Source organism: Gouania willdenowi, chromosome 4 (assembly GCF_900634775.1).
Source record: "Gouania willdenowi chromosome 4, fGouWil2.1, whole genome shotgun sequence".
Classification (NCBI taxonomy): domain Eukaryota; kingdom Metazoa; phylum Chordata; class Actinopteri; order Blenniiformes; family Gobiesocidae; genus Gouania; species Gouania willdenowi.
Genome location: NC_041047.1, coordinates 43,033,898 through 43,047,126, shown reverse-complemented (window position 1 = coordinate 43,047,126; position 13,229 = coordinate 43,033,898). Strand labels below are relative to the sequence as shown.

Sequence of the window (13,229 nt, the reverse complement as noted above, 5' to 3'; positions counted from 1 at the left end):
CATGGTTTCGCTCCATTATTATCAAGATTGCAAAAACACAGGGGTCGAAGAGGGTGATGAGACAATGTAGGAAGACTATCAATAGCCTCTAAATAATAATAATGGTAATGATTTTATATAGCATTTGTCATAAACACTCAAAGCACTATACATCGTGTTATTCTTTCACTCCACAGACAGTGGTGAGGGAGACTGTTGGATCAAGGCTGTCATAGTGCGCTATCAGCCCAACACTCACTTACAGACATACCACATTCATACTAGAAAATGTGAATGAAGTGTGTTGCCTAAGGAAACAATGACAGATACCACCAGAGCGACTGGTGTATTTTGTTGTAAAAATGTAAGAATGACTGCCTTCTATGGGTTGAAACCCGGCTATTGCAATCAAATTTTGTAATCGGCCAAGAATGGACTCTTTAAATAGGTCCTCAATTCCTAATCCTCTTACATGGTTCTTACTGAATAGTGTTTCCAGTACTACAGTATGTTCTTTACATTGCTATTTTAAACAGTGTTCAATGTAATGTAATTGTCGTTAGTCAATTGAAGTTTGCCCTAAATTTGACCCACGTCTTTAGTTCATTTAACACTGTCAATCTTGGGGGGGCAGTACAATCTGAATATAATTGTAGGATGTTTTAAAAAGCTTGTTGTGATTTATTCTATTGGTTCTGGCAGACACTGCAGCTATAGTGAGAGCTCAGGAATCCCTGTGGCCTGGATTCTACCAAGTTGAATTTATGGTGAGGGACCAGCAAGGAGAGGCCTGTCCAGAGCCACAGAAAGTCAAAGTCAAAGTCTGTACCTGTGAGGATGGAGTGATCTGTGGAAAAAGCGGTACAAATGTTCAGTCCAAGGAAACGCATTTGGGACCGGCATTTATCGGAGTGCTGCTTTTAGGCCTGCTAATGCTACTGGGTAAGTGCAACGATGGGTACATGTCCAACACGATATTCCAAAATGTTAAATATGGAATATTTAAACAGTGAATTATGAATGCATTTATATTTGACCTATTAAAGGTGCAGTCCGCAACTCAGATCCCTCTCTCCCCGCTGCTTTCTTGGCCTGCCTCCAAACTTTCCAAAGTCTTTCCCTCAGAGGAGCTAACAAGCTGACGTTAGTCCGATAGCAACATCACAGTAACATAATGTGCTCTGTTAAAAGCATATTACTGCAGCGCTTCTCTCTCTATGTGCACACACCTCAGCAGCAGCAGCAACACAGTGTCACTTACAGCACCCAAACAGAGGCTGCTGCGCGCACACACAAAAAACACATGCACCACATAGTTCTAGTGTAACAATTACAAATCAAACATAATGTAAATCAAGCAGCAGTAATTACCTTTCAAAGAGAAAAATCACCAATTCCATCTTCTACTCCTCCAGACCATACACTGTAAAAAAGACGGCGCTCCAGCCCCGGGAAAGGGGTGGGGACTGTGAGCAACAGCTGTCAGATCGTCCATCAAACACAATCCTGGCTCTGACTGGTTATTTTTGCTCGGTCGCGGTGCATTCTAGCAATCTGCCAAAGGCTGCAGGAGCAGCAGGGGGCGGGACTCAATTAGCCTGTTTTTTTTTTCACACAAACTACTAGTTTGATGTAAAGCTGCCCTTACATAGTGACAGCTTTAGCTAATATGACAAAAAAAATCACTTTTATAAGAGTTGCAGACTGCACCTTTAAGTGAACTTATATAATGTTTTTTCTATTTGAACTAAGTTTTTGTCACCCACCTGATTCTGTTGATCGACTCTCATTCCTCTGACATCTGTGAGAGTTACTCTTCAAATATCAATCAAACTCTGAGCACAGTGTGTTTCCTGTATAATTTATTTCAAGTTTGGATTAACCATAGAAAAGCCATGTAAACACTGAGTCAAAATGCATGCTAAGTACCATCAAAATATAAGATAATAATTAACAGGAGAACTGAATTCATCTTAAATTATTTATTGATACTGAAATACAAATAGGAAGTAAAAGAAAACACAATGAACCTCTGAATGGCTTCAGGTCTTATTTTATTTTAAGCCAATGCATTAAAATCACAATCAATTTCAAAAGCATAGCCAAATCTTGACCAAATAATTTCGTGTTGAAATTTTTAGGTTTCAATTCAGAATAATCTAAAATAAATGTGATGCGCCATGGGAAAGTTTATTGGCCCAAAACAATAACAAAAGTGTTTGTATAGCCAAAGAAAGTCAGTATATTGATCACACCTCCAAACACGGACAGCTCTAAAACAAGCCATTTTCAAACACAAAGTTTATCCGATATGGTTATTTGACGCATGGAGTGCTTTATTTTTAACTTCAACTACCATATTTTGCAAAAAAAACAAAAAAAAAGAAAGAATAATAACTTTTTCTTCTTTTCTTTTATGCAGACTTGTCCGTGGTTTAATCATAGTGCGTTACAAATGGTCTGTCTAAAAAAATACCTCTCTCTTCCTTCTTTACAATGAAACTTGTGCTTCCATTTTGGTGGGAAGTTTGAATCTTCTCCTTTTTTGCAGTCATTCCATTGTTGCTGCTCTCCTGTCAATGTGGGGGACCAGCAAAATTCCCAGATATCTTTACTGAGATGCCTTTTGACACCAAGTCACACCTCATCAACTATCACACAGAGCACCCGGGGGTGAACACTGTGAGAACAACTTTCAATTCCTGATATTTTTTATTTAAGTCACTTTCATATGCATGTCTAGGGATTGCTTGATGTAATGTGAATGTCTACTCTGAAACCTGAATCACAATAAGGTTTTTAATATTTTAGGATTGCAAACCATCCCTAATTCTTCACATCTCTGGACAATTGCAGGAGGTGCCTTTAATGAATATACCAACACAAGTTGAAGAAGATGCCCTACTGATGGGTTCTGCAAACCATGTTTTAGCTGTTGCATCAGCAGAGGGTTTTGGTTTCCAACAAAGTTCCATGTCTTTGAGCGGGTGGAAGAAGGAAGCTTTTCAAAATGCTTTTTCAAGTAACCACAGAGAGAACATGTGGGAGATGACCCAACAAAATGGCAGTGGCTTCAACACAGAGTCCAAAAGAAGGCAAACACAACAAACTTCAGCAATGTTTGATAACATGGCTCTGCCATACCATTTCCTGGGAGAATACTACAGTCAGGTGAGAAATCAATGATTTGGGATCAGTATCTTTTCAGGCAGAAACAACACCCCCTTGTAGAGCTTGAGAAAGATTGTGTCAGGATGCACAATGACAGAGTTCATCAGAGGTCACAAGATCTTAGGAACTCAAAGGGAGCTGTGATTAATGAGATGTGATTAATGGCTGATTTTAAGTTACAAGGTCATCCAAAAAGTCTGGAATGACAGCTGAGTTAAGCTGGTTATTCATCTTTATGTTAAACCCTTGTAGGAAAGTGTCTGAACACTGAAGGGTTGTGGTCATTGTTAGCGTTAATTATGTGTAAAGCGTAGTCTTTCACAGAGCAGCTGCCCCCTCAGTTTCCCGCCCACTTCAACAATGATCAAAAGTCATCTGGAGAGCCTCTGGTAATTACTCTATTGATTGATATTACCTCACTCCATCTCCCATGTCTAAGCTTCCAAACTTGAAAACAGTGTAACAGGTACGCTACTATAGCTCAAATGGTGGGAACATGGACAACTGAAACGCAATATGAACAAAAAGAAGTGGCAATTACCAGACAGTCAGGTGTGCATGTCATCCTGTCCTTTGAAAAAACTAGATATACAAACACAGATTCCATCGATCCTTCATAGATTCTTTACTCAGCAAATTAAAATAAAGTGATCTTATCATTACATTAGGATTTGCCATGTTTTTTTAATTTGATTGGTAATTAACTTTTTAAGAAATCCTTTAGGCTCCTATCCACAATCAGTACACATCGCAGACTCTCAAATAACCCAAGTCATTGTCAGGTTTTTTCTTTCAAAGATAAATTCACCCACAAATGCCTTTCATTATGTAAAACTGTAAAACTTTTTCCAGGAGATCAGTGGGAAAAACCTTGGTGTAAAGGATGAGTTGTTGATGTACGACTACGAGGGCAAAGACTCGTCTGCAAGCTCGGTTGGCTGCTGTAGCTTACTGGAGATTGACGATGACTTGCACTTCCTTGATGACCTTGGAGTGAAATTCAAAACAATTGCTGAGGTGTGTGGAGGAAAGAAGATCCAAAATGAAGCCAAGCCGGTGTTACCTCCCCTGCCTAGTGTTCCTTCATCCAGCGCTCAGACATTAGCATCAACTTTAGCTAGCCCTCAGCAGATGCCTCCTCCGCCTTTGCAACAATCCAGAACACAGGAAACTGTCATTAGAGAAACAAGCAATGTGCGTGAAAAGGTGGAGAGGAACGCCGCCACAGTGAGAGAGGGAACAACAGTGAAAACTCAGCTGGCAAATCAAAACCAGATGATCCTGCTCCCTCAGCAGCAGCCAATCTACTACACCACCGCCCCCATGCTGCAACCAGTACACTATGTGGTCCAACCACAGGTTCAGAGCACTGTGCTCCTGGCTGAGGCTCCAGCAACCAACGTCCACAACATGGTCCTTGTTCAAGATGCACAAGCTGTGCCTTCCCAAGGTGTCATTGTTCAGGCACCAACAACCATCTCCAGTGGACACGCCCAAGGCCATGGCATGGTGCTGGTGGGGACTGGTGAGGTTCCCGGTGTGAACGTGGTCAACAAAGGAAATTATTCTGGCCATCAGACGATGATGGTTGTTGAGGGAAAGGTTCCAGCAGGATCAACTAAAGTCCTGAAAGGGAATCAGACCCATTTTGTTCCAGGAGGTACTTTACAACATGGAGGGATGTCAGGATCTCAGACATTACTGTTGGTGGGAGAACAGACAGGCAGTGGAGGGAGACTGCTTCGAGAGGCAGGAGGTCTTTCTCAGAGGAGTGAGGTCTCCGGCACTCATAGAGCCGTCACTGGCAGAAGCAGCACGCTTATCAGCTCGAAGAGCAGAAAGACTTCGTCATCTACTAGAGGGAGCTCATGCTCCAACTAGTTGGGGTACAGCGATAATATTGCACTAATCCAACTTTAATCGAGTGTAGGAAGCCAGTTTTTAACCAATTTAATGAGACACATTTGATCATTTATTTGCGGTTGTAAAGATTGGAGGTGATACTTTATTACAGCTTGTTTGTGTGTCAGGGTATGTTTCAGGTAATTTGCTTTAAAGGGTAGCAATGTACTATGTATATCATCAACATTTGGTGCAGTGTTTCAGATTTCTCAGATTTTCCTCTTTATTTAGGTATTTGTTCTGCTTTTCTCCACATTTACTCTCAATGGTTTATTTATTACTGAGAACAACACAATGATGTATGTTGGAGCTCATCCTGATGTGTTTGATGCTGTAATTATCAGCTCTTGTGCATTGTAGCTGCTTCACTGTATAAACAAGACATCATTGATATGAGTAAGAATGAGAGAGTGGACTTACTGGGGGATATGTCTGGGAGGACATTGGAGACATTTAGAGGAGGGAAATCCACTGAAGAAGCACCTGCAAGCGCATGACCCCTATCTTGTTAGTTTGTTGGAGCAGAAAGCATGAACAGATCTCCTTTTTGTTCATTTTGCATGTAAATCCCCTCTCCCTGAACACATTGAGTGTTTGTGTGCTGTGCTTTTGTATGTGTGGATTTGTGGGATTTGATTTTTCATTAAATGGACTTAAGTTTAACACTATTACTGCTTCCATCTCATCCCTCTGCATTTCCATGTCTTTCACTCACTAAACCCTGAGACATTTGAATTTTGAGCCTCTGTCACCTATGTGTCCCCTCCCCTCCCGATCCATCTAGTTTAATCAAAAAAGTAAACTATCAATGGATTTGAGGAAAGATTTCGGGAGGTAGCAAAGGCTGAACAGCTATGGAGTAGCCTAAGTAGTCATTGATGGTGTTATTATGTAGGAAGCTGATGGGTCTGTTTCACTGGATGGAAACAACATCTCTGTCTCCTCTGTAATGAAGCAGGACGCAGACACTGTCAAAGTCACCTCACAGTATTTCTCGGCAGTGGTTATCCCTACATTTGCCGTATCAATATACTGACATTCTATCCATACGCAGCGCCCCTCATTGGCCAGTTTAGGTCACGTGATACGTCAGTCATTGGCCAGTTTAGGTCATGTGACTATGACTAAACCTAACCGTAAACCTACTCCTAACTCCACGCAAAGGTTCTATTTACATGTGGTGGTAATTTTATTGAAGAAGGTAAAGAATGCCAGTATTCTTCAAAACTCATAAATGGTATAATCACATATTTTAGAACATTAATAATAAAGTTATTTGAATGCAAAGAAAATGTACTTTATATTTTACATGCTCTATATGTTCAGCAAGGAAACCACAGGTCTAGTGTATATAATTATCACGAGAGCCTTTATTTATTCCTGTTTATAGTAGTTATCTAAAAAGCCCATTTGTTGTAAAATGATTGACTTTGAAGATATTTTGCACTAAACAGTCAACAAACATTATGTTGTGATGTTTGAAATGACACGATCATACGATCATAGATTTAAGACAAACATTTTAATAAACACTTCACTATACAACCATTCCTTGATTTATTATTTGCATTCTGCAAAATGTAACTTCTGCTAAATGTTTTCTGCCAAAACCATATTCCAACAAGTATCTGTCACATCCTGTCACACTGCATAAAACATACAATTCAACCTGTTTTATTTGAGGTCCTTAACGCTTTTAAAATAAAAGTTGATTAAGATGTTTTGCAAACACATGCAAGCACAAAGTATGATTTTCCCACATCCAACATACCTCCCAGTTTTACAAAAAATATAACTGCTTAAACAAACTTATTTTAAAACAAAAAAATCCCACTTTCCAACAAAGAAGCTTTATGATATATTTTACAATTAGAGTTAGAACATATTGTGGCCTCAAAGGAGTCTATCTATCTATCACTCACACACACACACACACACACACACACACACACACACACACACACACACACACACACACACACACACACACACACACACACACACACACACACACACACACACACACACACACACACACACACAGAGTCTCTTGGTCACAGAGCAGCTGTGCTACAAAGCAAGTTATCAAAACGTTCACTTAACCCAAGTGATTTCAACTACATGCGCATTCCCATAAAAGAGGTGGAGATTGCAGCATTGAACCAATCACAAACACGGAGAAACCTTGCAGAGCAACTTATGTCACAATGAGGAACAATTCTTTAAAAATATGAAGAAATAAAATCCATAATTCAGATCAAATCCACGCAGCAATGTGTCCACAGAATTGTTTAAGAAAAATGAGCAGGAGGCAAGGTTTATATTTATCTTAACTTGGTCCAGACCAGGTTAGCCAATCAGCCTAAATTACTGAGGTGATTTTCATAGTAAAGCACACATAAATCCCTGAAGTTAGCACGATAAGAGGAAATCCAGCTTCAGAGTACAGGCCTCGAAAACACACAGAACAACAAATATACGCAAAGATAACAGGAAATATACAGAATGACAAAAATGACTTCAAAACATTAAACACAGGGTACACAGGAAGACATAAGAATTATACAACATGACAACAATACCACAAAAACACAACAAAAACTATCATACCCTTTGTTCTTTTCTGTATTATAATGCTCAGATCTGTCATTATTCTAATGCTGACATGAATATTGTTAATGTGACCTTCAGATTAGGTACAATCACAGTTTTGTGGCCTCGATGTGATAAAAGTTGCCCCTCCTAGCCTTTGCCCTCTATCAGGAGAACCCTGAATTTAACTGCTAACTTAGCAACTGCCTCTGCTGTTTCCTTTTCCCTACCAAATAGGATAGGGTTCCAACACATTATACTGTGTGTGCCTGCAGGCTCAATGAGACGCAACAGGAGGAGAGTTAAAGACTGAAGGATAAGGTCCAAACATTATTATTGAAAGTGTGGATCAGCCTCATTCTCTCTTCTTATTCAATGAACTTACTATCATGCTCCATGGGTATTCTCCATTAAGTTGTATTGTATGTAACTAATTTAATTTTTACGATAGGTGAGGAAGTCAAATTACATGCACAAAAAGGGATTTGATGAATTACTGAAAAGTGTTTAAACTGCCATTAGATTAGATGTGACCTTTATCTCACATTCACAGTCAATTCTCAATTGTTAGAAAGAATTAAAAAAAAAAAAAAAAAAAGATAAAAGTAAGATTTTCTTGAATAGTACATGGCATGTTATAACACAAATAGTAGAAATTCCTAATGGTAATATTGGCTCTTTTCTCCACAAACTTTATTGGAGTAACACTGGAGAAATATCTATTATGGTTTACTCCATGGCACATTACTATTACTAAATTACTAAACATGGCACTTATTATGAACCTTTTATGTTTTACTTTATAAGTATCATGATGTAATTTTTCAGCTAAATTGTTGCTGTAACAAGACTTTGTAAAAACATTGTTTACTTTTAGTCCTTTTTGGGTAATTGCTTTTAATATGTGTTTCACGTTTTGAAATAACTTGAATAAATGGCTGCCTTGGACATGATTAATGTAAAAGTACAGATTTCTAATTGACCATCTTCCATCTATCCAGTTTTCTCCAAACACTTTTGCTAAAGAAATGCTCTTATCCATTTCTTGCTGTCCAGGAGCGGCATTAGGAAAGGTAAGTGAAACTATCTTTGCTAGTTGTGCGTGTCCAATCCATGTAATAATGAAGTCTGTGTAAATTATATTAGCCCTCCCTTTATAAGCAACATGTTGAAGGAGCCACCTCTGTGTCTCCTGGGCTGCTGAGCCTGAATCCCCCTGAGGAGGAGCAGCCTTCTTTTTCAGGGAAGCACCCCTCAGCATAAAGCCTGGAGATGGTCCTGATAGAACCTGATCTCCACTTTCTGGCTTCTTCTGTAATAACATGTAACCGTCATCAGTGTTTGGACTGATTGCTTTAAAGCCCTCCACAACAACAGAGTCCTGGGACATTAGTGAGCTGAAGGGAAGCAGCATTGCTGGGCCTACTGCACTGGTGCTGTCATTCACTAAGACACTAGTCCCAGGGCTTTGAGGGCCCCCAAGGAAACCAGAAGCTAACAAAGGGCTGACAATTTCCTGGACTGGCATAGATGAAGCATCTGCTCTATTGATTAGGGTGTTAGAAGTAGCATGTGGAGCATCAATCACACACAGGCCTGGTAAGCTGGTGCCATACAACCCGTTTGCCAGGAGAAGTTGATTTTGGAGATGAGGCTGGATTGTAAAGTGCATGGGTAGAACCGGGTTGGTGGCGTAGTAAACCGGTGGCTGTTGCAGAACAATAGTTTGAGTTGAGATGGGCGAAGTAGCAGAATGATTAGTATTACAATTAATATTTGAGGAACCAGTGTTTCCCACACTAACCGATGACTTGACGTGTTTTGTGGCGAAACTTTCATTCGCTATCTTAATGTCAGCCTTTTCTACCTGAACGTGCTCAAGTTTTGGCTGGAGAACAACTTTATCAGCATCGACTTTAGCTTCACACGTGTTTTCTGCTGTGTGCATCAGAGAGAGGGTAAGGTTAGTGGTAGGTGGGGAACAAATCTCAGCAAGCTTCTTAAATTTTGGCCCAAAGTCCTCATGGAAAGTTAGGTCAGAGTCAGAGTCCAGAAGGCTGCAGCAGCCCACTGAGCCAGCTGACGAACCCTGGCCCTCAAAATCATATTCCAACAGACTGTCCTTCAACGGAAAAGTACACATGGCTTTCTGTTAGAGGCAAGAAAACACAACATACATTTCTGTGAGTGTGGTTATTAATATAAAAATAGTCTAAGGTGAGTATAAAAGCAAGGCAGTACCTGTGAGTAGTAATCATTGAGGAATCCATCAGGAAGGGCAATGTTCTCAAACAGATCTGTGTGCTGGACACCAACGGTTTGTTTGTTAAATGCACAATGGTTACCGTTGTGGCTGAATGTGTCGGAGGAAAACTTGTTGGCATTGTCAATCTCCATCCAACTGTTGCTCGTTTCTTGATTGATTTGCTGACATTTAGTGTAAACTGTGTGCTCAACTTTATTGCTTGATGAAAAAATTGCATTAAATTTAGTTGCTTGGGCTGTTTCAATTGTTGCTTGGGTACCAAGCATAACTGGGGAAGTTTGCAAAGGAACTTCCTGAAAGAAAAAGAAAAAAGAAACATTCAGCTGTGTAAAAAAGAGAAAATAAATGAGCAACATATATAAAACAGCAACAATGATTTATTTGTATTTGTTTCTGTTTAACTGGGCTCTCTCCGTGTCCCTCTGGAATTCCTGGGGGGGTCCTCTGGGAGTATGGGGTATCGGAACCCCTGATAGGGGCTGTCTGTTCAATGGACAACCAGAGTCAGAGCTTGGTCCACATCGCAAAAATACACAAATATACAAATTATTCCAGACACACAAAATGACAGAAAAATAGCAGCCTCGTCTCCCAGGGATTGGAAAACTGCCACGAAAATGACATGATGTGGCAACACCATCAATCAATCAATCAATCTTTTATTTGTATAGCGCCAAATCATAACCAATGGTATCTCAAGACACTTTACAGTAGAGCAGTCTTAAGGACGGACTCTTTATTTTATGGATACACACATATGCATATATACGTATATATACATACATATGTATCCCACACCCAACATGAATTCATCATGGCGGCAAGGAAAACCTTCTGTTAAGCAGCAGGAACCTTGTGTGGATCCCATTCCTATGATGAACAGCCATCCACGTTATGCTGTGTTGGGTGTGTGCAACACAATTTCCTCATATTTTTCATCCTGCAGAGAACAATTTATTTATGTGCTGCTCAGTGCAAAACTGTTTGGGTGGACTATTTGATGCGCCATGAGAAAACCTGGAGTTGTGATTTCTAAGCTTTCCAATGGCCTCACACAGAGAAATCAAAGAATATCTAAAGACGTTATGGCCATTTGAATGTTAGCAGTCTCCAAAGAAGTTGAAATGCAGCCACCAAAGTGTTTGCATTACTTTGAGTTTAACCCAAAGGTTAAGCAATGGTTGTCGATAGTCGTTTCAATATGATTCACATCCACAAATAATACATTTTCTTTCAGTTTAGTGTTGAATTGAGAAGCAGCATCTATTACAAAGACGGGTTCATTTTTAGGAGCAAAATTCCACTCGTATCGCCTCTATCTAATGAGCTGACATGTTTATGACTGAATGAAAGACAATGGTTTGCGACTGAAATGGAGCATTTCTGTGGTCAGAAGAGAAGAAACTAGGAGAAGAAAGCGATTTGTGTGACTGCAGCCAGCGACTCCTGGTGAGTGGTTCAAACAGCTGACTGTAGTTATAAACTACGCAGCTATGATAAAAATACACACTTCCTGAAGCAGCGTTCGTCAGACTCATATTCAGAATAGATGCTTAAGTAGCCATGTGTTTTACTTCAACGTGTAGTTTATCGGCCCAAACCAATAACAAGAGCATGTGTATAGCCAAAGAAAGTTGGTCTGTTAATCAGCTGTGGATTTTCCACACCCCCAAACACAGAAGCGGCTCTGCACTTCCAGACTTCAAGTACACCATCCGATACTGTTATTTGAAGCATAAATGCTTTCTTAATTTTTCAAAATAATTTGAATTTGAATTTAAAATGAAATTCTAAGTGAGGAGTTCTTTCTTTATGACTTCAACTAGCATACTTTGCGAAAAACCAAAATCACAATTTTCGTATAATAATAATAATGCATCAGTTTTTTATATAGCGCTTTATCATAGACACTCAAAGTCGCTTTACAGAACTAAGGCATTATTCTTTCACTCCACACTTAGTGGTGATAAACTACTATTGTAGCCACAGCTGCCCTGGGGCAGACTGACGGAAGCGAGGATGCCATAGTGCGCCATCGGCCCCTCCGACCACCACCGACACTCACTCACACACTACATTCATACTAGGCAATGTAGGTGAAGTGCCTTGCCCAAGGGCACAATGACAGATACTACTGGGTGACTGCCACCCCACTGTGGCACCTGGAATTCTCAGTGGTCTCCCATCCAACTACTACCCAGGCCCAGACCTGCTTAGCTTCCGAGATCTAACGGGATCGGGCAATGACAGGCTGGTATGGCCACAAAAGGTTGTTGTGCTTTTTCTCCGTTAACCTCTTGCAAGCTTGTTAATGCTATCAAAAAGTGTTCAATAATTTTTAAGAGGCAGAAACATGAAGGTTATAAATAAGAAAGAATAAAGAAAGAGCTAAGTTTTAATTTTTTTTGTATCGTCACAACTTTCCCAGTTTGTTTTGAGCACAGTGATGTGTTTTATTCTTGCATTGTGTTTTAAATACACTAGTACAGTGCCTGACGGATGTATGTATTCATATAGTGGAACCTTAAGTAAAGTTGTCAATAATGTCTAAATGAGTATGTGTTTGAAGGTTGGATGTACAAAGAGGTGAACATACTCTTTAGCGTTAAAGCGTTCCTCCTGCTGCTGAGGCGTTACTGCTGCACGCCATCTTGCCTCGCACACAGCGTTGCTGGCTAGGCGGTCATTTTGGACTTCAGGTGACCCAGCATCATGTGCCTGCCGCAGTGCCTCACGTTTCTGCTCTTTCTCTGCACGTTGATTTTTTGGCATGGTACAACCAAAAGTGATTTGTAGAAAAGTAGTTATAGTAGTAGTAGTAGTAGTAGTAGTAGTAGTAGTAGTAGTAGTGCGTGCGGCTCAGACGCCTCTCTCATGTCCTGTTCGGTTTAACACGCATTTCTCATGACATCATCAGTTAGAACATTCTTGATTGGAACTCTGATGACATCACTGTTGATCATCAGTGTTCTAAAACAATGCGGGCCAGAGCCAATCACTAGAGAGCCCACCCCCAAACCCCACCCATTTTGGAACATAGGTATATTAGAACATTACAACATTGGTCCTACCTCTCCAGCGATTACATCATTAGTCCAACCTCTACAGTGATGATGTCATCCCTATGTTCCAGTGATGTCATCCCTATGTTCCAATGTTGTTATCCAATCACTGGAGAGCCCAGCCCCACGCCCTCTCAGCTCTGTCCGAAATATTCCAAAATAACAGATGCACACACTCGGGGTATTTGGAAGCCATTGACAAAGTTTCAGGTTGATCAGGTACCGCGCCGGGGAGATATTCGCTCCACAAACACACA

General features: G+C 40.3%; 2 protein-coding genes and 1 pseudogene across 2 annotated transcripts in view; 1 reads left to right on the top strand and 2 right to left on the bottom strand.

The window, feature by feature from the left end:
* Positions 1-5,720, top strand: part of LOC114462131 (desmoglein-2-like) — a 37,975-nt gene extending 32,255 nt beyond the window's left edge. The window contains exons 11-14 of the mRNA XM_028444793.1: positions 682-921; positions 2,531-2,661; positions 2,836-3,150; positions 4,003-5,720. Coding sequence (XP_028300594.1) covers positions 682-921; positions 2,531-2,661; positions 2,836-3,150; positions 4,003-5,031 — 1,715 coding nt within the window. The 3' untranslated portion in view covers positions 5,032-5,720. The remainder of the gene's footprint in view (positions 1-681; positions 922-2,530; positions 2,662-2,835; positions 3,151-4,002) is intronic.
* A 2,201-nt stretch (positions 5,721-7,921) lies between these two features.
* Positions 7,922-13,136, bottom strand: LOC114462242 (uncharacterized). Its single transcript, XM_028444934.1, has 4 exons — positions 12,982-13,136; positions 9,886-10,203; positions 8,407-9,793; positions 7,922-7,953 (listed from the first exon to the last, which is right to left on the bottom strand). Exons 2-4 carry the CDS (start codon positions 10,174-10,176, stop codon positions 7,922-7,924), a joined length of 1,710 nt encoding a protein of 569 aa, XP_028300735.1. The 5' UTR covers positions 10,177-10,203; positions 12,982-13,136.
* Positions 12,061-12,178, bottom strand: LOC114462678 (uncharacterized; annotated as a pseudogene).
* Positions 13,137-13,229: the final 93 nt, after the last annotated feature.

What these genes read in the sequence shown, in the direction of transcription:
- LOC114462242 (XM_028444934.1), bottom strand. Translation starts at nt 10,176, where the DNA reads ATGCTTGGTACCCAAGCAACAATTGAAACAGCCCAAGCAACTAAATTT. An exon ending in TCAATGATTACTACTCACAG is followed by an intron (nt 9,794 to 9,885) that starts GTACTGCCTTGC and finishes TGCCTCTAACAG; the next exon opens with AAAGCCATGTGTACTTTTCC. An exon ending in CATAATAAGTGCCATGTTTA is followed by an intron (nt 7,954 to 8,406) that starts GTAATTTAGTAA and finishes CTTATCCTTCAG; the next exon opens with TCTTTAACTCTCCTCCTGTT.